Source organism: Mobula birostris, chromosome 12 (assembly GCF_030028105.1).
Source record: "Mobula birostris isolate sMobBir1 chromosome 12, sMobBir1.hap1, whole genome shotgun sequence".
Classification (NCBI taxonomy): Eukaryota; Metazoa; Chordata; class Chondrichthyes; order Myliobatiformes; family Myliobatidae; genus Mobula; species Mobula birostris.
Genome location: NC_092381.1, coordinates 59,264,815 through 59,292,149, shown reverse-complemented (window position 1 = coordinate 59,292,149; position 27,335 = coordinate 59,264,815). Strand labels below are relative to the sequence as shown.

The following is a 27,335-nucleotide window of genomic DNA, read 5'->3' as shown; positions in this document are numbered from 1 at the left end:
TCCCTCAAAGTCTAACATAAATTGATAATGCATTAGGGTATAAGTTTTATAACATATATAACTAGTGTTTGTGTCTATTTCTAATGTCTACAGCGAATGTTTTATCAGCGTACTCAAACATATTTTTAAAATTTGCTCTTGGGTTGTAGCTGACTTTGGAGGACCACTTTTATTGCGTTTCTATGCTCCTCGAGTACGTATTTAACGATGAAATTGGAAAGAAAAACTTGCAAATATGTCGTACTTTTAACAATGATTTTATTATGTCCCGAAATGCTTTCCCGAGAGTTTTAATTAAACCTTTGAAAATATAGTCAGAGTAATACTAGGTTTCAAGACACCGATCCAACAGGTGCGGGATGTTGTTCGAGGTGATGGTGCTTCTCTAATTTCGCTGCTCCAGCCTTTGGCGACAGACATTGCAGAGGAGCTTTGTTTATTGTATCTAAGCATTGTTGCACACTGTTTTTTATTTCCCTTCAAACAAAACATGAATGGTAGTTGTTTCTAAGCATAACTTCGCGAAGCTGCAAATAACAAACCCGAACAATCACAGGGAAGATGCCCGTTGACTGACAGATAGAGAGATCCAATGAAACGATGCGTACTGTGGTGCAGACCCGCCCCTCCTCCGCCGGGCTGACCCTTTGTCCCCTGCAGGTCAGGGAGAGAGCGAACCCTTATTAGCATAATGAAAATCAGCCAATGGCGTGGGGACCATGCAAATAAAGATGAAATACGATCAGTGGATTGGTGAGTTGGGCTCGCTACATCCGGCCCATAGTTGTGGCTCCGCCCCTTCCCCCGCGAGGGCTGAGTTTTGTGCAGGAACTGGTAAAAGAGTCAGGACTTTAGATTGAGCTCGGCTGCAAGTAGCAGTGATTCGGTGCATCGTTTGCAGGCAGAGGAAGCAACTGTAATCTGTGTAACCTCACTTGTTTAAACATAATGACTTTTGAAGAACTCGCAGGGGATCAAAAAGCAGATAGGTAAAAAGAATGCTACAAAGCTAATCGATTGCATTTTTTAATTGTGAAACTGGAACAATGTTTGACGGATACGGATATTCAGAGCGTAGGGCTGACCTTTGATTTGCATTGAGCGTCGGTTTGGATTTTTTTCCTCACATTTGATTCATTTTTAGAGGATTTTTTAAGTTATTCCCTTGCTGAACCTGATAGTGTCACTGCTGAACCTGAAACTTTCAGCGATGAATCTAATTAATTTCTGACTTTTCTGACAGGATGGATGTAGTGGGGAAAGCTCTGGAAGAAGTTTTGTCCTCCGCGTTAGCACAAGGCTGCATGACAGTCGGAGTGTACGAGGCAGCGAAACTCCTAAACGCGTAGGTGTCCATTTAAAAAAAAACAGATTTGCCGCACTGCTACTTTTATTGGCATATTTTTTAGGGATTACTTGTCGTTTGCTAACGTCTTGATTTGTATATTTTTTTCTTTTCAACAGGGATCCTGACAATGTTGTTTTATGTTTGCTTGCCACGGATGAAGGGGATGACGTGGACGTAGCGTTGCAAATTCATTTTACTTTGATACAAGCTTTTTGTTGCGAAAATGACATTAACATCATGAGGGTGAACAATATGCATCGTTTGGCGGAGATCCTCGGCGGTATGGACGCGGCAGACGAACCCAAAGATCTCCATTGCATATTGGTTACAGTAAGTGTTACCCTTTTCCCAGTAATAGCGTGTACAGCAGCCGAGTGACAGGAATCCTGCTTCTGTGTAGTTTCAAACAGTGCAGTTTCTGAAGGAGATAAAACAAGAAACAACTCCTCGCCTTCGTATAAGCTGATTGAAAGTAACTCGTGCAAACCCCACTTGTTGCACATAAAACAAATCACAACAAAGGTGCTCAGATAGTGTTTTTTTAATCTTTGCAGCTGGATGTAACCGAGTTCAGAAATGTGTACTGTATCTCTAAAATTTTGCACCGAAAGATGGCATGTCATAATTCCACGAGAGGGGTGATAGGTCCGGGTATAGACAATTTAGAGTATAGAAATGGAAATGAATCAGTGACCGTATATTGGATAATATAATTGTTAACGCCATATGGGTAACTTGTTTTTTTTAAATTTCAGAGTCAAATAGCACCATGGAAAGATGGAGCGTTGAACAAAGTCACATGCTTTTGTAAAGAAAGCCGATACCTCGACCAGTGGGTCCCAATTATTAATCTGCCCGAACGTTGAAGATCTTTTAATGGATTTTAATCACAAAATTGGATTTAGGAAATTCATTCACTTACGCGGGGTAGCTCCGAACGTTTTCAGAATAGCCGCCCGAAAAGTTGGCGTTGGGACATTAAGGTTGACTTTTTTTTTTGCGGAGGGCGGGCTTGACTGGAGTTTCGTCTCTGTGTAATAATTGTCTCTGAAGCTGGACTATGACTCAGCTTCAGTTTGTGCCTGGAAATAGTAGCAATGAGTAAGCAGACGGGAACTGAAGCAAAGCTTGAGCTGGTTTCAGTGCAGAGAGCATAACAATTTCCGGAAGAATTGTGGGAGAATTACGACTTTTCATTTCGGGAAAAGAAATACAAAAAAAATGACAACTGGATGGATGGTGAACCGATGTCGTTGGTTTCATTTAGTTGTTCAGTAACAAGGTGACAAAGAACTGAAAGCAAAGTTTTTGTAAGTGCAGACCTTTGGTGTGTTAGAGAATTTATAGTATTTCAACTGCAAATATGATTTTCATGCTGCTGTTATAGTATGAAATTAAATAAGTTATTTTTGTGATTTATATCTGGAGTTTTTATTATTTATGTTTAACTGAAGTGAACAGCTATACTTAAAATAAATTCACTTTGATAATTTATTATTCGTCCATTTACCCTGTAATTGAATTTTAATTTGGTATAGTGGGAGCTTGTTTTGATGGACACTGTCGCCACACAGTGCATTGGGACTGATTGCTGGTTTTAAATTGTTTTCATTCAGTACCTGTCTTTCTGTGTTAAAGGAAGATGCACAGAGATAGAATTTGAGTTCTCAGGATGCCTGTAATCGTATAAAATGGAGCAAAAAACTGCACTTGCATTCGGTAACAATTCTGTAGCACGTGTGTTATTTCTTAACCACTGCAGCTGTATCTCTAAAGACCATGACACTTGAAGACACTTCCCACATATAAACTGCCCTGTGGTTGGTCAGTTAGTAGAAATAACAAAAACTAAAAGGAAAGCTTGCATGTTGAACCTATTAACATGGATGGAAGTGATAAACCTTGAGGAACCCAACTACTAGTGATGGAAAAACTAACCCATTTAACTATCTTGAGGATCATGTAACTGTAGTGAGAATTCCTGGTGGAGATGTTCAGTTAAGGACAAGAGTACTCTGAAATATTTAAACATAATCTATAGAGAGAGAGAAAGGTATTGTTTATATACCTGCCTCTTATCACAGAGACCACTGGAGTGGTTGTCACCAGAATTTAATTCGGATTTCTGGGATCTGCAGTGTTTTTCTGTTTACCTGTGATTCTTTACTCTTTGCCTGTCATCCCAACCATCAACACCCTAAACCAAAGCCAATTCCTGAACAGAAGTGACCACAGGTAAATGTTCAGAGGATAACCTATGTCCACAGAAAGAAATTATAGTTCAACGGTGAGGAAGGGAGAACACAGATAAGGGCTTGGTGCCACCCATATCCTGATGCTATGGTTTTGGATGATATTGGTTACGGGCTGCACTAGATATATATCAAGTGTGGAGCTTGGGAGAACACCGGGGTAACAGTGCAGTGATAGGAAGTGAAAGCACTGATAGTGAATCTCTGGCAATGACTGAATAGATAAAACTTAAGTGAGTGTGCTTGCTTCTAGCCAAACAACAATGGAGAGTTATTGCAGGAAACAAAGGCTGGGGGTACAATAGCTTGAGGAGGGATAGCTTATCATTGCCAATATTGGATGCTGATCGTTTGGTTAAGAGCTGTTTCAGTACTATGGCAGAAACAGAATTGGAAGTTCAATCAGGGACCTTGGAGAGGAAAAGGAATTTGGAGGCAGGGCAGTCATTTGAAAGGATGGAAAGTCAAATGCTTTTTTGAGGGCAGAGGCTGTGGCATAAGATCTACTGGAGAGAGAGAGAGATTTCAATTAAGGAGAGTGTGGTTAACAAGACCATGGAAGGGAGGGAAGCAGGGAGGAGCACCAGAGGGAGGCAATGGGCACGCAAGGAGATATGGTGAGAGACAGAAAAGGGGATGGGGTCTGGTGAAGAAGAGGGTGGGGGGTCATTACCGGAAGTTCAAGAAATGCAACACCTTGTATTCCATTGGTAGCCTCCAACCAGATGGCATGAGCATTGATTTCTCGAACTTCCTGTAATGGCCCCCAGAAACCCGCCCTTTTTCCTTCACCAGTCCCCATCCCCTTTCCCCTTTCTCACCTTATCTCCTTGCCTGCCCATCACTTCCCTTTGGTGTTCTTCCCCTCTTTACTTTCTTCCAAGACTTCTATCCCACCTATCAGACTCCTCCTTATACAAACATAGAAAATAGGTGCAGGAGTAGGCCATTCGGCCCTTCGAGCCTGCACCGCCATTCAGTATGATCAACTCAGAACCCTGTACAAGCCTTCCCTCCATACCCCCGATCCCTTTAGCCACAAGGGCCATATCTAACTCCCTCTTAAATATAGCCAATGAACTGGCCTCAACTGTTTCCTGTGGCAGAGAATTCCACAGATTCACCACTCTCTGAGTGAAGAAGTTTTTCCTAATCTCGGTCCTAAAAGGCTTCCCCTTTATCCTTAAACTGTGACCCCTCGTTCTGGACTTACCCAACATCGGGAACAATCTTCCTGCATCTAGCCTGTCCAATCCCTTTAGGATTTTAGACGTTTCAATAAGATTCCCCCTCAATCTTCTAAATTCCAACGAGTTTTAGCCTAGTCGATCCAGTCTTTCATCATATGAAAGTCCTGCCATCCCAGAAATCAATCTGGTGAACCTTCTTTAAGACTCCCCCTTATAGCAAGGATGGCTCCCTCTATGGCAAGGATGTCTTTCCTCAGATTAGGGGACCAAAACTGCACACAATACTCCAGGTGTGGTCTCACCAAGGCCTTGTACAACTGCAGTAGTACCTCCCTGCTCCTGTACTCAAATCCTCTTGCTATAAATGCCAGCATACCATTCGCCTTTTTCACCGCCTGCTGTACCTGCATGCCCACTTTCAATGACTGGTGTATAATGACACCCAGGTCTCGTTGCACCTCCCCTTTTCCTAATCGGCCACCATTCAGATAATAATCTGTTTTCCTGTTTTTGCCACCAGAGTGGATAACCTCACATTTATCCACATTAAATTGCATCTGCCATAAATTTGCCCACTCACCTAACCTATCCAAGTCACCCTGCGTCCTCTTAGCATCCTCCTCACAGCTAACACTGCCGCCCAGCTTTGTGTCATCTGCAAACTTGGAGATGCTGCATTTAATTCCCTCGTCTAAGTCATTAACATATATTGTAAACAACTGGGGTCCCAGCCCTATATCACTTTCAACACTCAATTTCTCAGCTATTTACTTCATCCCTCCCCCTCCCGGTTTCACCTATCACCTTGTGTTTCCATCTCCCACTCCCACCTTTTAAATCTACTCCTCATCTTTTTTTCTCCAGTCCTGCCAAAAGGTCTCAGTCTGAAACATTGACTGCTTTTTTCCTTAGATGCTACCTGGCCTGCTGAGTTCCTCCAGTATTTTATGTGTGTTGCAAGGAAGTCTCTGTTTTCTTTGATGGAGGTGAGCACAGAAGAGGCAGTACAAAAGGGTTTAAGATGTTCTGCAGTAGGATAAAGGATGCTAGGAGTTATTTTTACATTGTGAATGATCCAGAAGTAATGAGCAGTTTTTGTCAGGCCAGATCTTGCGTGCCTTTTTGTAGTCTAGAGATTTTTCACAGTGTATGTCTTAACCAGTTATCTGTCAGGTGCATTCAAATTTGTGGACCGTAGCATGAAGACAAGGTGAGGGCTGTACCTGGGAGCACGTGCAGGCTGAACACAAGTATTCAGAAGAGATTAATTCAGGATAGGAGTATACACAACAAACTAGGTTAAATTGTTGCCCTTCTACTTAAATTCCTATCCAATGCCACAGGTGAATGGAATGTATTCTGAGTCATGTTTCTTGGATTTAAGTTTAGCCTAGTTATCAGTTATTGCTCTCAGAAAGGGCTAGGCAGGTAGTACATAATCAAAGTAAAGTCCTACATTCCATTTGACTTATATTTGCACATGCACACAAAGTGCATTGTAAATGTCAATCCCCAAGGAAGTTCTCCACCTTTTCAAATACAACCTGTATTCCACAGGCATAGTACATTCTAACTGCATGCATGCAAAAATTGAAATACTTGGTCCTGAATTACATCAGAAACACTTTAATATTTGGATGCAAATACATAACATGCAAGTATCATTACCTTGATTGTAAATATGTTTTTGATTTTGATTTTTGAGGGCGCACCAGCAGGGTTGACAGAACAGCAATGGCTGGAGTTTCTGGGAGCAATTTTTAAGGCGCAGGATAAATAAGTTCCGAAGAAGAAGTATTCTAAAGGCAGGATGGTGCAACTGTGGTTGACAAGGGAAGTCAAGATCAACATAAAAGCAGAAGAGAGGGAATGTAATAGAGCAAAAATGAGTGGGAAGATAGAGGACTGGGAAGCTTTTAAAAACCAACTGAAGGCAACTAAAGGAGGGAAAAGATGAAATCAAAGGGGATACCAAAAAGAGTAAAAGAGAGGTGACTGTAGTATCGGATCACTGGAAAGGAAGTAATGGGTACAAGGAAATGGTTGGACAGACTACGTAAGCATTTTGCATCCATCTTCACTAAGGAAGCCAATAATAGTATGGCAGAAATAAGTGTAATTGCTATTACTATGGAGAAGGTGCTTGGGAAGCTGAAAGGTCTGAATGTGGATAAGTCAACTGAACCGGATGGACTACCCTCAGGGTTCTGAAAGAGGTGGCTGGGGAGATTGTGGAGGTATTGGCGGATGGAGGAATCACTAGATTGTGGAATGGTTCTGAAGGACCTTAAAATCGCAAACGTGACTCCGCTCTTCAAGAAGGGAGGGAGGCAGAAGAAAGGAAATTATGACCTAGTTAGCTTAACTTCAGGGGTTGGCAAGATGTTGGAGTCCATTATTAATGATGAGGCTTTGGGGTACTTGGAGGCACGTCATAAAAGAAGAACAGAGTCAGCACGGTTTCCTCAAAGGAAAATCTTGCCTGATAAATCTGTTGGAATTCTTTGAGAAAATAACAAGCAGGGTAGACAAGGGAGAATCAAAGCAAAGGTTTTCAGAAGGACTTTGACAAGGTGCTACACATGAGGCTGCTTAACAAGCTATGAACCCAGGGTATTACAAGAAAGATACAAGCATGGATAGCAGATTAGCTGATTGGCAGGAGGCAAAGAATGGGAATAAATGGAGCCTTTTCTGTTTGGCTGCTGGTGATTTATGTCAATGATTTGGATGACAGAATTGATGACTTCGTGGCCAAGTTTGTGGGTGATACGAAGGTAGGTGGAGGAAGCTGGGAGGCAGCAAAAGTATGTAGATTAGGAGAATGGGCAAAGAAGAGGCAGACGGAATAGTGCTGGGAAGTGTCTGCTCATGCACTTAGGTGGAAGAAATGGAAGCATACACCATTTTCTAAATGGGCAGCAAATTCAAAAATCCGAGGTGCAAAGGGAATTGGGTGTCCTCATGCCGGATTCCCTAAAGTTTAACTTGCAGGTTGAGTCAGTGGTGAGGAAGGCAAATACAAAGTTAGCATTTACTTCAAGAGGACTAGAACATAAAGGCAAAGATGTAATATTGGGGCTGTATAAGGAGTATTGTGAGCAGTTGTGGGGCCCTTATCCAAGAAAGGATATGCTGAAGGTTCAGAGGAGGTTCATGAGAATGATTCTGGGAATGAAAGGGTTACTATATGGGGAGTGTTTGATGGCTCTGGACCTGTACTCGTTGGAGTTTAGAAGAATGAGGGAGGAATCTCGTTGAAACCTATTGAATGTTGAAAGGCCAAGATAATGTATGTGGAGAGGATATTTCCTATGATGGGTGAGTCTAGGACCAGAGGACACAACCTCATAATAAAGAGAGATCATTTAGAATAGAGATGAGGCAGAATTTCTTTAGCCAGACGATGGTGAATCTGTGGAATTTGTTGCCACAGGCAGCTGTAGAGGCCAGGTCATTGGGTGTATTTAAGGTGAAAGTTGATACGTTTTTGATTAGTCAGGGCATGGAAGGTTATGGGGAGAAGGCAGGAGAATGGGGTTGAGGAGGAAAATGGATCAGCCATGATGAAATTTCAGAGCAGACTCAATGGGCTGAATGGCCTAATTCTGCTCCTCAATTTTATGGTCTTATTCAAAGATTCAAAGTACATTTAATATCAAAGAATGTATAATTTATACAACCTTGAGATTTGCCTGCTTACAGGCAGCCACAAAGCAAGAAACCTGAAAGGACCAATTAAAAAAAATAAAGACCAACAACCAATGTGCAGTGGAAGAGAGAATAAAAAAACACATCACGCAAACAATAGAAGCAAGCAACAGCATTCCAAACCAAATTGAGTCCTTAGATCTGAATCCCAGAGCAGGCCCAAAGCCTCAGTCTCGGTCCATCATATTAGAGGGGCAAATTGCCGCAAAACACACAGACAGAAAGCGCAGCAGCTGGGCAGTCTCATAGCCTCAGTGTGAAATCTGCCCCACGCTCATCTCCGGTCCTGGCACTGCTTTTCCAGTCTACTTCAGCTGGCATTTAAATTGTATCAAATAGCAGATCATGCCTCCCATTAATACCTGAGACCGCCTCATCGAAATGCCCTGGGCCTAGACCATGCCACCCAGCGATTCAGTCTGGACCTGGACTTCGCTGCCCAGCCTGAAGCGGTTCTTAACCATTCCAAATCCACTCAGTGCTTAGAATGATCCGATCTCACACCCAGGTTAGCTAATCGGGCATTGAAACTCCTCGGCTTTGACTCCTCCTCTCCGAATCATTCACTCCAACACCATCTGCATTGATTTTGCAACACACCATTATGGCTGATCCCTCACACTTGCTTTGCTTTCGCTCGCCTCTTCATTGCTCACAGTGATAGTTTACCACCGTTTATGGTAATAAAGGTGTTACTAATAATGTTTTTACTCGAATTTCTTCCCTTTCAAACTACCAGTAAGCTGTGGCTTGCCTTCATTAGCGCCACCTGTTAGGTACTTATTATTTAAATTCCTATAGATATATATATATATATGTATAAAATAAATATGTCCTGAAAGACTTGACAGCCTATAAACCTGTCAGGAGTGCTTTAACTCTTTTTTTGGGGATCTTTCTATGCAACAGTAACAACTGCTCACTAACTTCCTCCTTTCTCAGTCCAGGATGCAAATTATATTTAGCAAACTATATTTGTTTATCAATGTAATTAAGCGCTCTACACTGGGGAGATGAAATACAGGTTGAGTGATCACTTTATGGACCGCCTCTATTCAGTCTACATATTACCCTGAGCTTCCAGTCACTCAACCTTTGACTCCCCTGTCCTCACTAATACTGTTCCAACTGAGCTCAAGGAACAGTGCATAGAGACTGAATTCTCTCAGCTCTTTATGAAAAAAAGATATAATCCGTTTGGAGGAAATGACTTTTAAACACATAAGAACACGAAGAAATAAGCAGAAATAACCCATTCAGATTTATTGACCATTTGACTGTTCAGTAATGGCAAATAGGAAATTTCTATTGGACACTTCCTGTCTTGAGCATCCTTTTGATCCCTAATGTCTTTTGAGAGACACATAACAACATCACTCTGAACTCAATATTCTGTGTCCTTGAAGAACCTGTTATTGGTATTCAAAGGACAACTTGTTTTTATTACCATGGTGATCACCTATGAGCCAACAAGATAAGGAAAGTACTTTTGTCTTCATCATATGATACTTCTCCACAGCACTAAAGCCAATGGCAACACCTCAACTTCTAGCCTCTCTCATGATCTTTTCTCTGAGCTGTGCTGCCTCTAGAGCCATGAAACCCCACCCCTAATATTACTGCCATTCACTTCCTCACAATCTCCATCCCGCCCCGACATCTCTTTGTCAATATCCCTGATTTCATAACCAAATTCAATGTTCTGTTCTCCACCTCCAATACTTCCCACCGTTCAAATGCCAGTCAGGTCCATCCACCTTCCCCTGTCATGCCTTCTGGCTGGTGTGACGCCCACCACGGATTATGGACCTTCAGGCACCCAAGGTTTTACCAGCCACAGGCTCATGTTGGTTGTAGACCTCCCAAGCCCAGTTTCAGGAGAGGAAGGAAAGACTACACATTTCTGCTTTCAGGAATGATCACAATAACTCGTAGCCAAGGCTTTGACCTTCTACTACAGTTGATACAACAGCAAAAATGGAAAATTTTCCACCAAATCCTGGCATTTCAGTACATTGGCATATTGAAAAAATCCAGAAGATCTGCATTTCCTGGATTTTATTTCATATCTCCACTGCTTACTTTACATTTCTCTGGTGATTTCAGATAAATGTTCTGCATTGTAACTTTTCCAGTTTTGTTTTCTATAATCCTCATTCACCTTACTCTATCTCCCCTTTAATCATTTAATCTCTCCTGTTTTCCACTCTGTAGTGTACTCCTCCTTTGTTCTCTCCACCATCCTCTTACTCTGCATCATAAAACTGATTTCGGAGCTTTTCTTTTCAGTTCTGATGAAAAATCATTGATCTGAGCCGTTAACTCAGCTTTTCTGCACTGATGTAGTCTGACCTCCTGAGTATTTCCAGAAATCTTCATTCCCTTTTTTGGTTCAAATAACTTCACTTGACTTTCTTCAGCTCTGTTACCAAAGGTTCAATATATAAGAACATTCAAGCATAACACCCCAGGACTGACCTCGCTGACCCCACCAAATTCTGGTTTGCCAATGGAGAAGATTGGAGCAGATCCTGTACTTCACTTACTTCATAATTCAGGATTGTGTCGTATCATTTCCAGCACACAGGCGTAAGGGAAAACAAAATAATTGTTACTCCAGATCCAGTGCAGCACAAAGAAACACAATAATAAAAAAAACACACACAATAAATACATTAGATGGCTTATATGATTATATGCGTGTACATAAAATGATTATATGATTTAATTATATGTGTGTACATAAAATGATGCTAGGTACAGGATTGTCTGTACATAAGGTGACTCTGACAGGAAATGATAATGTCATGGTGGAGGTGGGTGTGGTGGGTGGAGGTGTTGATCAGCCTTACTGCTTGGGGAAAGTAACTGTTTTTGAATTTAATGGTCCTGACATGGATGTTTCATAGCCTCCTCTCCGATGGAGTGGGACAAACAGTCCACAAGCAGCTTGGTTAGGCTCCTTCTTGTTACTGCTGGACTTTATCTGGCACTTTTCCGTATACATGTCCTTGATGACAGGTATGCTGGAGCTGGTGAGGTGTTGGGCAGTTTTGACTGCCCATTGCAGAGCCTCCTTGCCTGCCACAGTGCAGTTTCCATATCATACAGATATGCAACTTGTTAGAATGTTTTCTACTACATATCTGTAGAAGGTCACAAGTATTAATGAGCATAGGCCAGCTCTCTTCAGTATCCTCAGAAAGAAGAGGCTCTGGTGAGCTTTTTGATTGTGTAAGATGTGTTCTGGAACCATGAGAGGTTGTGCGAGATGTGCGCCCCCAGGATTGTGAAACTGCTCACAGTTTCCATTGCTGGGCCATTGATGTAAAGAGGGGTGTGAGTGGTGTGAGTTCTCCAGAAATCAATAACCATCTCCTTTGTCTTGTTGACGCTGAGCAAGAGGTAACGTGCCTGGCACAGAGCTCAGATTCCTCCACCTCCTCTCTGCAGGCTGTCTCACTGTTGTTGGTGATGAGCCCCTCCACTGTTATGTTATTGGTGAACTTGGCAATGTGAGTACTTGGGTGTTTGGCCATGCAGTCACAGGTGGGCAGACTGGACAACAATGGGCTCAGCACACAGCCCTGGGGTGTGCCCCTGTTGATGATGATGAGAGGGAGCATATCTGAGGTCTGTTATGAAGTTCAACGCCCTGTTGCACAGTGGTGTATTTAGACTGAGGAGTAGGGGTTTGTACACTAAAGTTTGTGGGACAATAGTGTTGAATGCTGAACTGAAACCCAGGTACAGTATTTTGACGTAAGTATCTTTATTTTCTAGGGGTATCAAAGCCAGGTGCATGACAGAAGTTATGGCATCTGCTGTAGAGCAGTTCTGTTCATAATCATATTGGTGAGTGTCCAGTGTGACAGGAATGGAAGTTTTGATGTGTGTAATTACCAGCTGTTCAAAGCACTTCATGATGATTAAAGTTAGTGCCACTGGGTGGAAGTCGTGCAGTTCTGATGTTGTCGAATTCTTCGGTACTGGAATGATGGTGGCTGATTTGAAGCATATGGAGACAGATGCCCAGATGAGTGAAGCATTGAAGATATCTGTGAAGATGTTAGTGAGCTGGTAGGCACACTCTGTGAGTACTCAGCCCATGATGTTGTCTGACCCTGCAGTCTTACGGGGTTTATGCTCCGCAGAGTCCTTCTTCCATTTGCTGCCGTTGCTGACAGTGGCTGCTCCCCTGCAAGGAGGGTAGCTTTCGTGGCTGGTGTTGTGACGCAAGCTTCAAAGTTGTTTAGACCATTGACGAGTGTGGCATCACTGGTGTGTTCCCCTTGCGTAGTCAGTAATGCCCTTGATACCCAACCACATATGCCAGGGATTCCTACTTGAACAGGTATTCCTGAATTCTTTTGTGCATAGGAAGTCTTTGCCCTCTTGATGACCAGAATGAGGTTTCTCCTAGCTGGTTGGAGAACTGCTCTGTCTCCAGACTTGAAGGCAGTGCCTTGGGCTTTTAATAGGGAGTGCAACTCTGTGTTCAGCCAGGGCTTCTGGTTGGGCTGTGACGTGACTGTTCTTGGGGTACTGACATCCGGGTGTGATGTAGCCAGTGTCAGGTGAGTCCCATTCCTCAAGGTCTGCATCTTCTCCATTTGCAGCAAAGTGGAAGTTGCAGTAAGACCAAGATTAAAGCAAGGATATCCTGTAGTCAGTGAGACCTCTGGAGACACCTCTGCTTACTACAGATCAGGTAGACTGGGTTAACTGTGATGGAGTCAAACCAGATGAGTGAGACCTCTGTAGTGACACTTTTCCAGAAACGTCTTCCCAAAACATAGTTCCCCTTTACACAATAGGGGTGCCTGAGACAAACGAGATAACATAATGCGTGAAACATGCCCAATAACTAAGGCTCTGCTGTCCTTACTTGCTTCAAAATATTATCAGCTGTCCGCTTGAAGTTTTGATTGACTTTAACACCTCTAATATGAGTGGCAATTGAACTTGCGAGTAAGCAATTAAAACATGTAGAATTTACAATGATCAATATCTGCAACTGATAAGTTAATTCTGCATAAAATAGTAGTTTACTGTTCAGAACAGTGTGGGTGACAGGGGCCGACACTGTTCTCCTTGTGCACAAGTAAAATAAAAACAAATGCATGAGTCGTAACAGTGTGCGTGTTCTGGGACCATTTATTTTAGTTATTTTATTCTATTGTTGACAATGACAATTACTTCAACAGCAGTCTCCTTGACTTCATATCCGATTCCCATTTTCCATGATTCCTTAGAGTCTAAATTCTATTGATCTCAGCACTGACACACATAGCCCTGAAGTAGAGAATACCAAAGGTCTTCACCCCTCTCAATAATGAAGTTTTTCCATATTTTAAAATATTGACATCTTATCTTGTGACTATTCCCTCAAGCTGCTATCTCTCCAACCAGAGAAAGAAGCCACTCAGCATCTACTGCTGACTATGCTTCTCAGGAATATGTTTCAATGAAATAACATTCCAGTCCTTTGAAAGGCAGTAAGTACAGGCCAATTCCAGGAATCAATTGAATGTACTTTGTGCTATCTGCAGGTGACCATAGCCTTTCTGAGCTATGTTGGCCTAACCTTCATAGTGCATTGCAGGTGTGGTTTCAACAAAACATCCAATAAATGCCTGAAGACTTCTTGTCCTCCAGATCCCTTCTGATAACAACATACCATACATCTTTCTAATTGCTTATTGTACATTCATGTCAACTTACAGCATACTTGGATCATAAATGTCTACTTTTGCACCATCCAAAAATATTTTGTTTTCCTATAATATCTACTAAAGAAAAAAAGGACATCGGACATCTTCTTGCCCAGCCATTTGACCTCTCTTTGTATTTACTATAAACTTTTGTACCTAGTTCTGCGTCATCAGCAAATTTGGATGCCGCATATTGATCGTTTCATCTAATGCATGGAATCATAATACAAAACAGCATGGATGCAGGCCCTTCAGTCCAACAAGCCCACGTCAACCATGGTGTCCATGGCAGTTAGAACATAGACCATAAAATAATACAGCACACGAACAGGACATACAGCTCCCAATGTGGTGCCGAACCAATTAAATGGCCAACTAAACTAACCCGTTCTGTCAACACAATGACCAACCATTTCCTTCACATTCATGTGCCTATTTAAAAGTCTCTTAAAAGTCCGTAATCTATTGGCCTCTCCCATCACCCAGGATAGTGCATGCCAGGCACCCAACACTGTCTGTGTAAATATTTACCCTTACATCTCTGTTGAACTTATTCCCTCTCACCTTAAATATATGCCCTCTGGTATTAGACATTTCAACCCTGGGAAAAAAAGAGGTGCTACCTATGCCTCTCGTAATCTTATATACCTCTATCAGATAGACCTTGTGCAAGATTCCCTAAAGATCCCTGGCAGGCTGAGTTGGTAGTTAGGAAGGCAAATGCAATGTTAGCATTCATTTTGAGAGAGCTAGAATATAAGAGAAGGATGTAATACTGAGGCTTTATAAGGCATTGGTCAGATCTCACTTGGTGTATTGTGAGCAGTTTTTGACCCCTTATCTAAGAAAGGGTGTATTAGCATTAATGAGGGTCCAGAGGAGGCTAACAAGAATGAATCTGGGAAATAAAGGGTTAATGTACGAGCAGCATTTGATGTGCTGGGTCAGTACTCACTGGAGTTTAGAAGAACAAGGTGGATCTCATTGAAACTTATCGAATATTGAAAGGCCTAGACAGAATGGATGTGGAGAGGAAGTTTCCTATGGTGGATGAACCTAGGACCAGAGAGCACAACTTCTGAACAGAGGGACATCCATTTAGAACAGAGTTGAGGAAGAATTTCTTTAGCCTGAGGATGGTGAATATGTGGAATTCATTGCCACAGACAGTTGTGGAGGCCAAGTCATTGGGTATATTTAAAGTGGAAGTTGATAGGTTCTTGATTGGTCAGGGCTTCAATGGTCAGGCAGGAGCTAGGAGAATGGGGATGAGAGGCCTTATAAATCAGCCCTGATGGAATGGTGGAGCAGACTGTCTGGGCCGAATTTTGCCAATATGTCTTATGGTCTTATTACGATCTTCTTTATAATCTTCAAGGGCTCTGTTTAATTTTAACCCCTTAAATTTTGCATATATTTCTGTTTTTTTTTCTTTACTAAATTCATCAGCTCTCAACATCCAAGGTTTCCTTACTTTCCCATCCTTGTCCTTCCTTCTGACTGGAACATGCCTGCCCTGTACTTTGTGCAGATGTCACATGTTAGATGTGAACTTGCTTAAAAACAGCTGTTCCCAGTTGGCTCTCCATAGTTCCTGTCTAATGCTCTCATAATTTTTACTACTCCAATATAAAATGCTCCTGCAATGTTACTTATCCTTATCAATAACTATTTTAAAGCTTAAAGATTTGCGCTCACTGTTCCTTAACTGCTCACTCACTGAAAGGTCAACCTTCCATCTCTCCAATTTCTGACCTGGTGCTCTGGTTCCCATTCCCCTGCTAAAACCAGTTAAAACCTCCCAGTTGCACCAGCCACGATATTGGTTCCCCTCCAGTTTAGGTGCAACTTGTCCTCTCGTACAGGTCATCCATGCCCCAGAAGATCCAATGATCTAAGAACCTGAAACGCTGTCCCCTGCACTAGTTTCTCAGCCACTTTTTCATCTGTACTATAATCCTATTCCTGCCCTGACTAGCATGTGGCATTGGGAGCAAGCAATCAGAGTTTACTACCTTGGAGTTCCTGCTCTTCAGCCTCTTTCATAACGCTCTATACTCACTGCACAGTAGCTCTTCCCCTTTCTATGTCATTGGTGACGCACTACGACCTCAGACTGTTCACCCTTGCCCTTAAGAACATTCAGCAAATGCTCTGAGACATCCTGGACTCTAGCACCTGGGAGGCAAGACACCATCCTGCCATCTCTTTCGTGGCCACATAATCTTCTGTCTGTCATTCTCCCCACCCCCAGCAGTATCGAAGTGGGTATACTTGTAGATGAGGAGAATGGCCACAGGGGAATCTTACACCAACTCTTGCTCTCCTTACTTTTCCTGGTGGTCACCCGTCTTCTATCTGAAGCCTGCTAACTGGGTGTGATTAACTTAACATACAGAGGTTAATTGGTAAATTGGTTTATTATTGTTGTATGTACTGAGATATGGTGAAAAACTTGTCTCGCATACCATTCATACATATCAATTCATTACCACAGTGCATTAAGGTTGTACAAGGTAAAACAATAACGTAATAGAACATAGAACACAGAGTAGTACAGCACAGTACAGGCCCTTTGGCCCACAATGTTGTGCCGACCCTCAAACCCTACCTCTCATATAACCCCCCAGCTTAAATTCCTCCATATACCCGTCTAATAGTCTCTTAAACTTCACTAGTGTATCTGCCTCCACCACTGACTCAGGCAGTGCATTCCACGCACCAACCACTCTCTGAGTAAAAAACCTTCCTCTAATATCCCCCTTGAACTTCCCACCCCTTACCTTAAAGCCATGTCCTCTTGTATTGAGCAGTGGTGCCCTGGGGAAGAGGCGCTGTCTATCCACTCTATCTATTCCTCTTATTACCTTGTACACCTCTATCATGTCTCCTCTCATCCTCCTTCTCTCCAAAGAGTAAAGCCCTAGCTCCCTTAATCTCTGATCATAATGCATACTTTCTAAACCAGGCAGCATCCTGGTGAATCTCCTCTGTACCCTTTCCAATGCTTCCACATCCTTCCTATAGTGAGGTGATCAGAACTGGACACAATACTCCAAGTGTGGCCTAACCAGAGTTTTATAGAGCTGCATGATTACATCACGACTCTTAAACTCTATCCCTCGACTTATGAAAGTTAACACCCCATAAGCTTTCTTAACACCCTATCCACCTGTGAGGCAACTTTCAGGGATCTGTGGACATGTACCCCCAGATCCCTCTGCTCCTCCACACTACCAAGTATCCTGCCATTTACTTTGTACTCTGCCTTGGAGTTTGTCCTTCCAAAGTGTACCACCTCACACTTCTCTGGGTTGAAATCCATCTGCCACTTCTCAGCCCACTTCTGCATCCTATCAATATCTCTCTGCAATCTTTGACAATCCTCTACACTATCTACAACAGCACCAACCTTTGTGTCGTCTGCAAACTTGCCAACCCACCCCTCTACCCCTACATCCAGGTCGTTAATAAAAATCACGAAAAGTAGAGGTCCAAGAACAGATTCTTGTGGGACACCACTAGTCACGATCCTCCAATCTGAATGTACTCCCTCCACCACGACCCTCTGCTTTCTGCAGGCAAGCCACTTGGCCAAACATTCCGGATCCCATGCCTTCTGACTTTCTGAATAAGCCTACCCTGTGGAACCTTGTCAAATGCCCTACTAAAATCCATATAGATCACATCCACTGTACTACCCTCATCTATATGCCTGGTCACCTCCTCAAAGAACTCTATCAGGCTTGTTAGACACGATCTGCCCTTCACAAAGCCATGCTGACTGTCCCTGATCAGACCATGATTCTCTAAATGCCCAGAGATCCTATCTCTAAGAATCTTTTCCAACAGCTTTCCCACCACGGATGTAAGGCTCACGGTCTATAATTACATGGACTATCCCTACTACCTTTTTTGAACAAGGGGACAACATTCACCTCCCTCCAATCCTCCGGTACCATTCCCCTTGTCAACGAGGACATAAAGATCCTAGCCAGAGGCTCAGCAATCTCTTCCTTCCCCTCATGGAGCAGCCTGGGGAATATTCTGTCGGGCCCCAGGGACTTATCCATCCTAATGTATTTTAACAACTCCAACACCTCCTCTCCCTTAATATCAACATGCTCCAGAACATCAACCTCACTCATATTGTCCTCACCATCATCAAGTTCCCGCTCATTGGTGAATACCGAAGAGAAGTATTCATTGAGGACCTCGCTCACTTCCACAGCCTCCAGGCACATCTTCCCACCTTTATCTCTAATCGGTCCTACCTTCACTCCTGTCTTCCTTTTGTTCTTCACATAATTGAAGAATGCCTTGGGGTTTTCCTTTACCCTACTCGCCAAGGCCTTCTCATGCCCCTTTCTCGCTCTTCTCAGCCCTTTCTTAAGCTCCTTTCTTGCTTCCCTATATTCCTCAATAGACCCATCTGATCCTTGCTTCCTAAGCCTCATGTATGCTGCCTTCTTCCACCTGACTAGATTTTCCACCTCACTTGTCACCCATGGTTCCTTCACCCTACCATTCTTTATCTTCCTCACTGGGACAAATTTATCCCTAACATCCTGCAAGAGATCTCTAAACATCGACCACATGTCCATAGTACAGTTCCCTGCAAAAACATCATCCCAATTCACATCCGCAAGTTCTAGCCTTATAGCCTCATAATTTTCCCTTCCCCAATTAAAAATTTTCCTGTCCTCTCTGATTCTATCCTTTTCCATGATAATGCTAAAGGCCAGGGAGCGGTGGTCACTGTCCCCCAGATGCTCACCCACTGAGAGATCTGTGACCTGACCCTAGTACTAGATGTAGTATGGCATTCCCCCTAGTCAGCCTGTCCACATGCTGTGACAGGAATCCGTCCTGGACACACTTAAACTCTGCCCCATCTAAACCCTTGGAACTAGTTAGGTTCCAATCAATATTAGGGAAGTTAAAGTCACCGATGATAACAGCCCTGTTATTTTTGCGCCTTTCCAAAATCTGCCTCCTAATCTGCTCCACTGTATCTCTGCTGCTACCAGGGGACCTATAGAATACCCCCAATAGAGTAACTGCTCCCTTCCTGTTCCTGACTTCCACCCATACTGACTCAAAAGAGGATCCTGCTACATTACCCACCCTTTCTGTAGCTGTAATAGTATCCCTGACAAATAATGCCACACCTCCTCCCCTTTTCCCCCCTCTCTATCCCTTTTAAAGCACTGAAATCCAGGAATATTGAGAATCCATTTCTGCCCTGGTGCCAGCCAAGTCTCTGTAATGGCCACTACATCATAATTCCATGTGTGTATCCAAGCTCTCAGTTCATCACCTTTGTTCCTGATGCTTCTTGCATTGAGGTACACACACTTCAGCCCTTCTGCCTTACTACCTTTACACCGTATAATAAAGTATTACAGCTACAGAAAAGGTGCATGTGGGCAGGCAATAAGGTACAAGATCAGATCGGGGTAGACTCCAAAGTCTTATTGTAGTAGGGAACTGTTCAATAGTCTTTTAACAGGGATAGAAATTGGCTTTGAGCCTGGTGGTATGGGCTTTCAGGTTTTTGTATCTTCTGCCCCATGGAAGAGGGGAGAAGAGAGAGAACGTCTGGGATGAGTGGGCCTTTGAGTACGCTGGCTGCTTTACTGAGGCAGTGAGAAGTGTAGACAGAGCCCACAGAAGAGAGGCTAGTTTCCATGAAATGCAGAGTTGTGTCAACAACTCTGTGCAGTTTTCTTGAGGTCGTGAGCAGAGCAGTTAGTTGCCTAACCAAGCAGTGAGGCATCCAGACAAGATGCTTTCTGTGGTGCATTAATTAAAACATAATGAGGGTGACAGGGGACATGTCAGGTTTCTTTAGCCTCCTAAAAAAGTAGAGATGCTGGTGAGTCGGTCCCAATTTCCTTCATTAAACTCATATCCCGTAAGCTCCCCCACCCCCGCCTTTATCCGCATGCTTCTTAAGTGATACTACTGTACATGCCTCAACCACTTTCTGGCAAGTTGTTCCATATACAAACGTACTTACCACCCTGTGCAATAAAGTTAGCCTCAGGTTCATTTTAAATCTCTCCCCTCTACCCTGAACCTATGCCCCCTAGTTTTGGACTGTCCTACCCTAGGGAAAAGACTGTTACCATCGACCTTATCTATAATTTTAAACATTTCTCTGAGGTTACCCCTCATTTTCCAACATTCCAAGAAATAAAGTCATAGCCGGGCCAACCTCTCCCTATTGCTCAGGCCCTCTAGTCCTGGAAATATCCACGTAAATCCTTTTTTCACTCTTTCCAGTTTACCGCAATCTTCTTATAATAGTGTGACCAAAACTGTACACAGTACTCCCAGTGGTGCCTTACCAATGACTAACACAACTGCAGCATAATGTCCCAACTCCAATACTCAATGTCCTGACCAATGAAAGTCAACTTGTGAGATGCTTTTTTCCACCATCTGCGCGTGATGTTACTTTCAACAAACTCTGCACTTGAACTTCCAGGTTCCTCTCTTCCATTAAGTCTCCTTAGTGCCCTACCATTTACAGTATAAATCTTACACTGGTTCTACTTTCCAGAATGCATTACTTCATGTTTATCTGCATTGCAATTCATCTGCCAGTGCTCGGCCCACTTCCCTAAGTGGTCAAGATTCCCCTATAATCAACAATACTATCTTCACTATTAACAATACTTCCTAATTTCATGTCATCTGCAAACCTACTGATCAAGCTTTGTGCATTTACATCCAAACCATTTATAATTTTGAATAACAAGGGTCTCAAGCCAACCCCTGCGGCACACCAGTCTCTATTCCAAGAAGCAACCTTCATTCACCACCACTTGCTTCCTACCTTTGAGCCAAGCTTGAACTCACTTGACTAGCTCTCCCAGAATTCCATTGGACCCAATCTTCCAGACCAGTCCATCATGAGAACCTTGTTGAGACAACACCCACTACTCTGTACTCATCTACCTTTCTGGCTACCTCTTCAAAGTTTTTTTAAGAAAATACATGTTTGGCATGACTTATCATGCACATTGTAATGCTATTCCTCCTAATCAGACTCTGACTATTCAAATACTGTTAGATCCTGTACCTCAGAAACCCTCCCAGTAACTTCACTACTGATGACAGCTTGACTAGCCTGTAGTTCATTGGCTTGTCCATTCTCAAACAATGAAATGACATAGTTACAGTAGCATGCAAAAGTTTGGGCTTCCCTGGTCAAAATTCCTGTTATTGTGTATAGCTAAGCGAGTAAAAGATGAACTGATTTCCAAAAGGCATAAAGTTAAAGATGACACATTTCTTTAATATTTTAAGTAAGAAAACTATTTTAACTGCAGCAGTCCACAGGACTTGTTTCCGAAATGCATCAGGCTTGTTTAGATGTTCCTTTGAACTTTTTGAATAGAACTTTTTGGCCGCAATGAGCAAAGGTATGTTTGGAGAAAAAAGGGTGCAGAATTTCATAAAAAGAACCCCTTTCCAACTGTTAAGCACGGAGGTGGATCAATCATGCTTTGGGCTTGTGTTGCGGCCAGTGGCACGGGGAACATTTACTGGTAGAGGGAAGAATGAATTCAATTAAATACCAGCAAATTCTGGAAGCAAACATCACATTGTCTGTAAAAAAGCTGAAGATGAAAAGAGGATGGCCTCTACAACAGGATAATGAACCTAAACACATCTCAAAATCCACGAACACAAGCTGAAGGTTTTGCCATGGCCCTCAGTCCCCTGACCCAAACATCATCGAGAATCTGCGGATAGACCTCAAAAGAGCAGTGCATGCAAGATGACCCAAGAATCTCACAGAACCAGAAGCCTTTTGCAAGGAAGAATGGGCGAAAGTCCCCCAAACAAGAATTGAAAGACTCTCAGCTGGCTATAAAAAGCATTTGCAAGCTGTGATACTTGCCAGAGGGGCTGTTACTAAGTACTGTTACAAACTTTTGCTTCGGGCCCTTTTCCTTTTTTGTTATTTTGAAACTGTAAAAGATGGAAATGAAAGTTTTCTTGCTTAAAATATTAAAGAAATGTATTACCTTCAACTTTATGCCTTTTGGAAATCAGTTCACCTTTTACTTACTTAGCTATTCACAGTAACAGAAATTTTGGCTGGGGCGTCCAAACCTTTGCATGCCACTATACCTTCCAGTCTTTGAGAATTTTTACATGTGGAGAATGATGAAGCAAGTATCTCTGATGGCCTCCTGCAACTTTTTCTCTAGCCTCCCATAAAGTCTGAGGATGGACTCAATCAAGTCCTGGGGATTTATCCACCGTAAGGGGCAAGTACCTCTTTCCAGGTCCTTCAAAATGTCATCACTTGTTTCCTTCCCATCTCTTGAGTAACTATGATTTTCTCATCAGGAAACATGAAGGATTTGAAAATCCCATCCATCTTCTGCAGCTCGAGATATAGGCAATCCTGCTGATCTTTAAGAGGACCTACTCTATTCCCTAGCTACCCTTTTACTCTTAATATAGCAGAAGAACCTCTTGGGTGTTCCTTAAACTTACTTAACAAATCCATCTTATACCCTCTCTTTGCACTGATTTCCCTTTTAAGAATGTTCTTAATATTTTTATAATCAAAGCATTCACTCACCCCCAACCTCCTAAGCTCAGTGTATGTTTCCTTCCTTTTTTTGATTAGAGCCTCAATCTCTTTTATCAGTTCTTCTTCTTGTGCTCTTAGCTCCGAGTGGAGCACAGTTCATCCATTTCCTCCTGGCTCCATCGTCCTCTGTCTGAGCCAGTTTCTCGAGGGTGGACCAGGAGTGTCATGTGCTCACTTGATGATTAGCCTCTTCTCACAAATTTGATGGTATGGTTGGAGTTCATCAATGTTTCTGTAATCCATTGTAAAGGGATTGGCTTATGCAGCTTATTATCAGTAAATTTGTCAGGTTTACCCTTCATCCTAACGGGAACATGCTGCTGCTGGACTCTTGGTATCACACTTCTAAAAAATCTCCCACTTGCCAGTCATTCCTTTCCCATCAAACAGGCTTACCGAATTGACCTCTGTTAGATCCTACCCAATTTCCTTCAAAATTGCCTCTGCTTCAGTGTAGGATCCTAACCTATGGACCTGTTTTATCATTTTCCATCACTGTCTTAAAACTGACAGCATGGTCACTAGAACCAAAGTGCTCCCTGACCACCACTCAGTACTTACTCTGCCTTGTTCTCCAAGAGGTCAAGAATCGCACGCTCCTAAGTGGAGCACATGGCATGGGAAGTAGAGGGACTTCTACATGACTCAGGAAACTTCCCTGGACACGTTTCCCAGATTCTCACCCCATCCAGGCCCTTAACACTCTGGGTGGTCCTGTCAAGTAATGGGAAAATTAAAAATACCCACTAATACAATCCTTTTATTCTTATAATTATGAGTAATTTCTCTACTTGCCTGCTCAAGTTCCCACTATTAGGGGGTCTATAATACAACCCACTAAGGTGAGACCCATATGACCTCAGTAGATGATCCCCAAGAGACTACTAGACAGGTATATGGAGGAAGTTAAGGTGGAGGGTTATATGGGAGGCAGGGTTTGAGGGTCGGCACAACATTGTGGGCCGAAGGGCCTGTGCTGTGCTGTGCTGTACTATTCTATGTTCTAATTTCATCTCTAAGTACTGGTGTTCCATCTTCCTTTATAAAGAAAAGTAACACTCCCTCTGGGCTTACCTGAACATCTGCCACATCTGTAGCATTGGAATCCTAGAATATTGAGTTGCACTTTGCCCTTCTCTCAGCTGTAACATCCCAGTCCTCAGAGCCAATCAACATTCTGAATTTGTCTGCCTCAGCAGTTAAACCTCATGCATTTATTGTGCCCCCAGCTATATTGATTACTAAAATTTGCTCTTGCTGGCTTCTGCTTTAGCCCATAACTTGCTCCTTCTCAGATGCCAATCTAATTTAAACCTTCCCATGTATCATTAGTAAATTTCCCTGCAAAAGTCCCTTCTGATTCAAGTGCAACCCCTGTCCCTTACTGTGACACATTGCCTCTACTGCAGAAGAGATCCCAGTTGTCCAAGAACCTGAATCCCTGTCTCCTGTGCCAGCTCCTCAGCCACAAATTCACCTGGACTACCTTTCTATTTTGAGCCTTACTAGCACGTGGCTTGGAAAGTAATCTGGAGGTTACTCTTCTTAATTTTTAACCTAACTCTCTATATCCAGTCTGCAGGACCTCATCCCTTGTTCCACCCACGTTGTTTGTTCCAACATGTACAACCACTTTTGACTGTTTGCCATTCTCCTCAAGAATTTTCTGCAGCCAATCAGATATCATAATAGATTTTAAATAGTTATGGACCCAGTATTTTTCCTTGTAGCTTTGCATCAGTAAAAGCCAACTTAAAGTTATCACATTTATTCCTACTCTTTGTTTTCTATCTTTACTAAATTTTCTATTCACTTATTGCAACACCCAAACCCTTATTTTATGTAATAATATTATTCTGACACATGAACAAATGGCTCCTTTAAAACCCAAATACACAAAATACACTGGCTAACATTGCCACAAAACTCAAGCCGTCATGCTCAATTTCTTTTTCATTAAACCACATTGGTCCTACCTAATCATGCTTGTATTACTCACACAGCCTATGCTTTTAATCATAGATTCCATTTTTTTTTCAACAATTGATATCAAACTAATTGGTTTAATAAATTCTTAACTTTCTCTCTTGGATATTTTGCTGTTTTCCATCGGTTGAGATGACCACAGATACTAAGGAATTTTGGAAGATCACAACTAACCCATCCACTATTTATGAGATCATCTCTCAGAAATCCTAGGATTCAACTATCTAGTTCTGGATGATTTATTTTTAAAATTTAGCTTGCTGTACTCTCAATTTGTTTAGGATTTCACTTTACTAACAATATTTAAATTACTCATTCTTCCCAACAATTTCTACTGCACTTGTTATATTTAGAAAAACAAAATTATTGTTTCATTGTTACTTAATTTAGCTGTTTTCTAATTACCCAGTACAGTCTCTTCTTCCTGTCTCTACAAAATCCATATTTACTTTTAATGTTCCCCTTCATATACTTCAATGCTGAGCCCCTGTCCTTGAACCATCAGTACAAACAACTTACTCTAAGCTGCTTTTGATCACTTCATTTAAAGATCGTGAAAACCAATTTTAACTGGTGGGAACAAAATTAGATTTTTTTTTGTAATTTAATGAAATCAGTCAAGATACCCGGTGCAGAACTTACCCTATTATGGACAGGAACATGAATACATTGAGAGATCACTGAATATTTGGGTGTGTTCACGAATCATAATTAGGAATCATTGTTAAACCAAGTTGTTGTTCTATGCTATATATAGGAATAATAAAATATTTTTAATCACATTGTGTCACAGTTAGCCACTAGGGTCCAGTCTGAAAGCTTTAATCAAACACTCCAAGCCAAACTACAAGTAATGTGAGTAACACACCCTTCAATTCCATGTGAATTCCCTACAATCAGACATTAGTAATCCCAAATATTTACCTGTTTAGATCTTTTTGAGGTTTACAAACAGATGATAATGTGGACAAGATAGTTGTGTAAATGGAATTTATAACAGAGATTATAGATTAAGGATGGAAAATACTATGACTTATTTTATATTCTGATACCCTTTTAGGCATTGATGTTGACTGGAATTGCTTGGAGATACCCAGAAATACAACCAGATTTGCAACCTAATTACTGAGGCTGCAAGAGCAGGACAGAAGCTGCGTGCTCTGCGGTGACTGACTCGTCCCAAAGCCTTTCAACACGACAAGGCCAAATCAGGAGTGTGCTGGAATACTCTCCACAGGCTTGGTTGAGTGCAGCTCCAACTCTCAAGAAATACAGCACCAAAAACAAAGAACCCCTTTTGATCAGTACCCTATCAACATACTATATATTTATACTCTCCAGCATCACGGCATAGTGGTTGCAATGAGTACTATCTACATAATGCATTGCAGTTACCCCTCTTGGAAATGTATCACCATTCCTTCATTATCAGAGTGTAAATGTTGGAACTCACTCACCAACAGTGTTGTGGGACTGTAGCGATTCAGGAAGGTGGCTTCCTATAAGTTTTCAAGGCAATTAGGGATGAGTGATAAATCCAAGCAGTGCAGTCTTGCAAGAATACTACAGAAAAATCTCAGTAAATGGAAATCTGAAATCTCAATTCAATTGCACTGGCTGTTATTGACTTCTAAATTGAATTGACTTCATTTCTTACATCCTTTACATACATGAGGAGTAAAAATCTTTACATTACATCTCCAGCCAAATGTGCAATCATAGTAATTTATAATAAATAGAACAGTCAATGTAATATAGAGTACACTCAAGTCAGCATGAGTTCATCAGTCTGATGGCCCAGTGGAAGAAGCTGTCCCGGAGTCTGTTGGTCCTGGCTATTATGCTGCTGTACTGCTTCCCAGATGGTAGCAGTTGGAATAGATTGTGGCTGGGATGGCTTGGGTCCCCAATGATCCTATGGACCCTTTTTACACACCTGTCCTTGGAAATGGTGTGTGAATGCACGTGGTCTTGCTCCCAAGGCTGCACAGTGAACTTGATGCAGACCTTGGCCCTGTTTAAAGGAATGGTGCACAAATGGAAATAATTGTGATTAAGGGAGATGAACAGAAAGCAAGGTCATCAACCAGATTTAACAAGGCTTTGTTGGAATTGTTCCTGAATGTAGACAGAAAGGGCATACATTTCCCTCCAAGAGTAAGGAGGAAGAGAAAAGTTTTAATATCCAAGAAAAATTGAGTAGCAGGAGTACCATGTCCTGTTTATGGCTGCAAAGTGTTTGAGCGTAGCCAGGAGGAAAAGTGAGCACATTTCCTGATTCAGTGATGTTTTTAATTTAAGCACCCCTCTTCTCTGTCCTCATGCTTGTGCTGCCTCTCTTTTCTTTCTTGGTTTCACGGCTACCCAGAGAATTGAAGAATTTCAGAGTTGTATACTTCGATAATAAAATTAACCCTTGAACCTTTGCTGTCTTATTACTTTTCATGACACTGCTCTTCACATCCTGTCAATTTCCAGCAACCCCAACTCTTGGCGAATAACATCATCTCCCCA

General features: G+C 42.2%; 1 protein-coding gene across 2 annotated transcripts; it reads left to right on the top strand.

The window, feature by feature from the left end:
- Positions 1-819: 819 nt before the first annotated feature.
- On the top strand, positions 820-27,335 carry LOC140205949 (growth arrest and DNA damage-inducible protein GADD45 alpha-like). Of its 2 annotated transcripts, XR_011888015.1 has the most exons (5): positions 820-989; positions 1,244-1,345; positions 1,465-1,678; positions 2,104-2,658; positions 25,882-27,335. XR_011888015.1 is itself a non-coding variant. In XM_072273856.1 (4 exons), exons 1-4 carry the CDS (start codon positions 949-951, stop codon positions 2,212-2,214), a joined length of 468 nt encoding a protein of 155 aa, XP_072129957.1. In that variant the 5' UTR covers positions 896-948; the 3' UTR covers positions 2,215-3,041. The 2 variants fall into 2 exon arrangements, 1 of the variants encoding a protein (XP_072129957.1); XM_072273856.1 differs by lacking the exon at positions 25,882-27,335 and having other exon boundaries at positions 896-989; positions 2,104-3,041.

Bases quoted from the DNA above. Each gene is read 5' to 3' on its own strand.
- LOC140205949 (XM_072273856.1), top strand. From the start codon at position 949: ATGACTTTTGAAGAACTCGCAGGGGATCAAAAAGCAGATAG. The intron at 990-1,243 runs GTAAAAAGAATG...CTTTTCTGACAG, and splicing joins GGGGATCAAAAAGCAGATAG to GATGGATGTAGTGGGGAAAG. The intron at 1,346-1,464 runs GTAGGTGTCCAT...TCTTTTCAACAG, and splicing joins GCAGCGAAACTCCTAAACGC to GGATCCTGACAATGTTGTTT.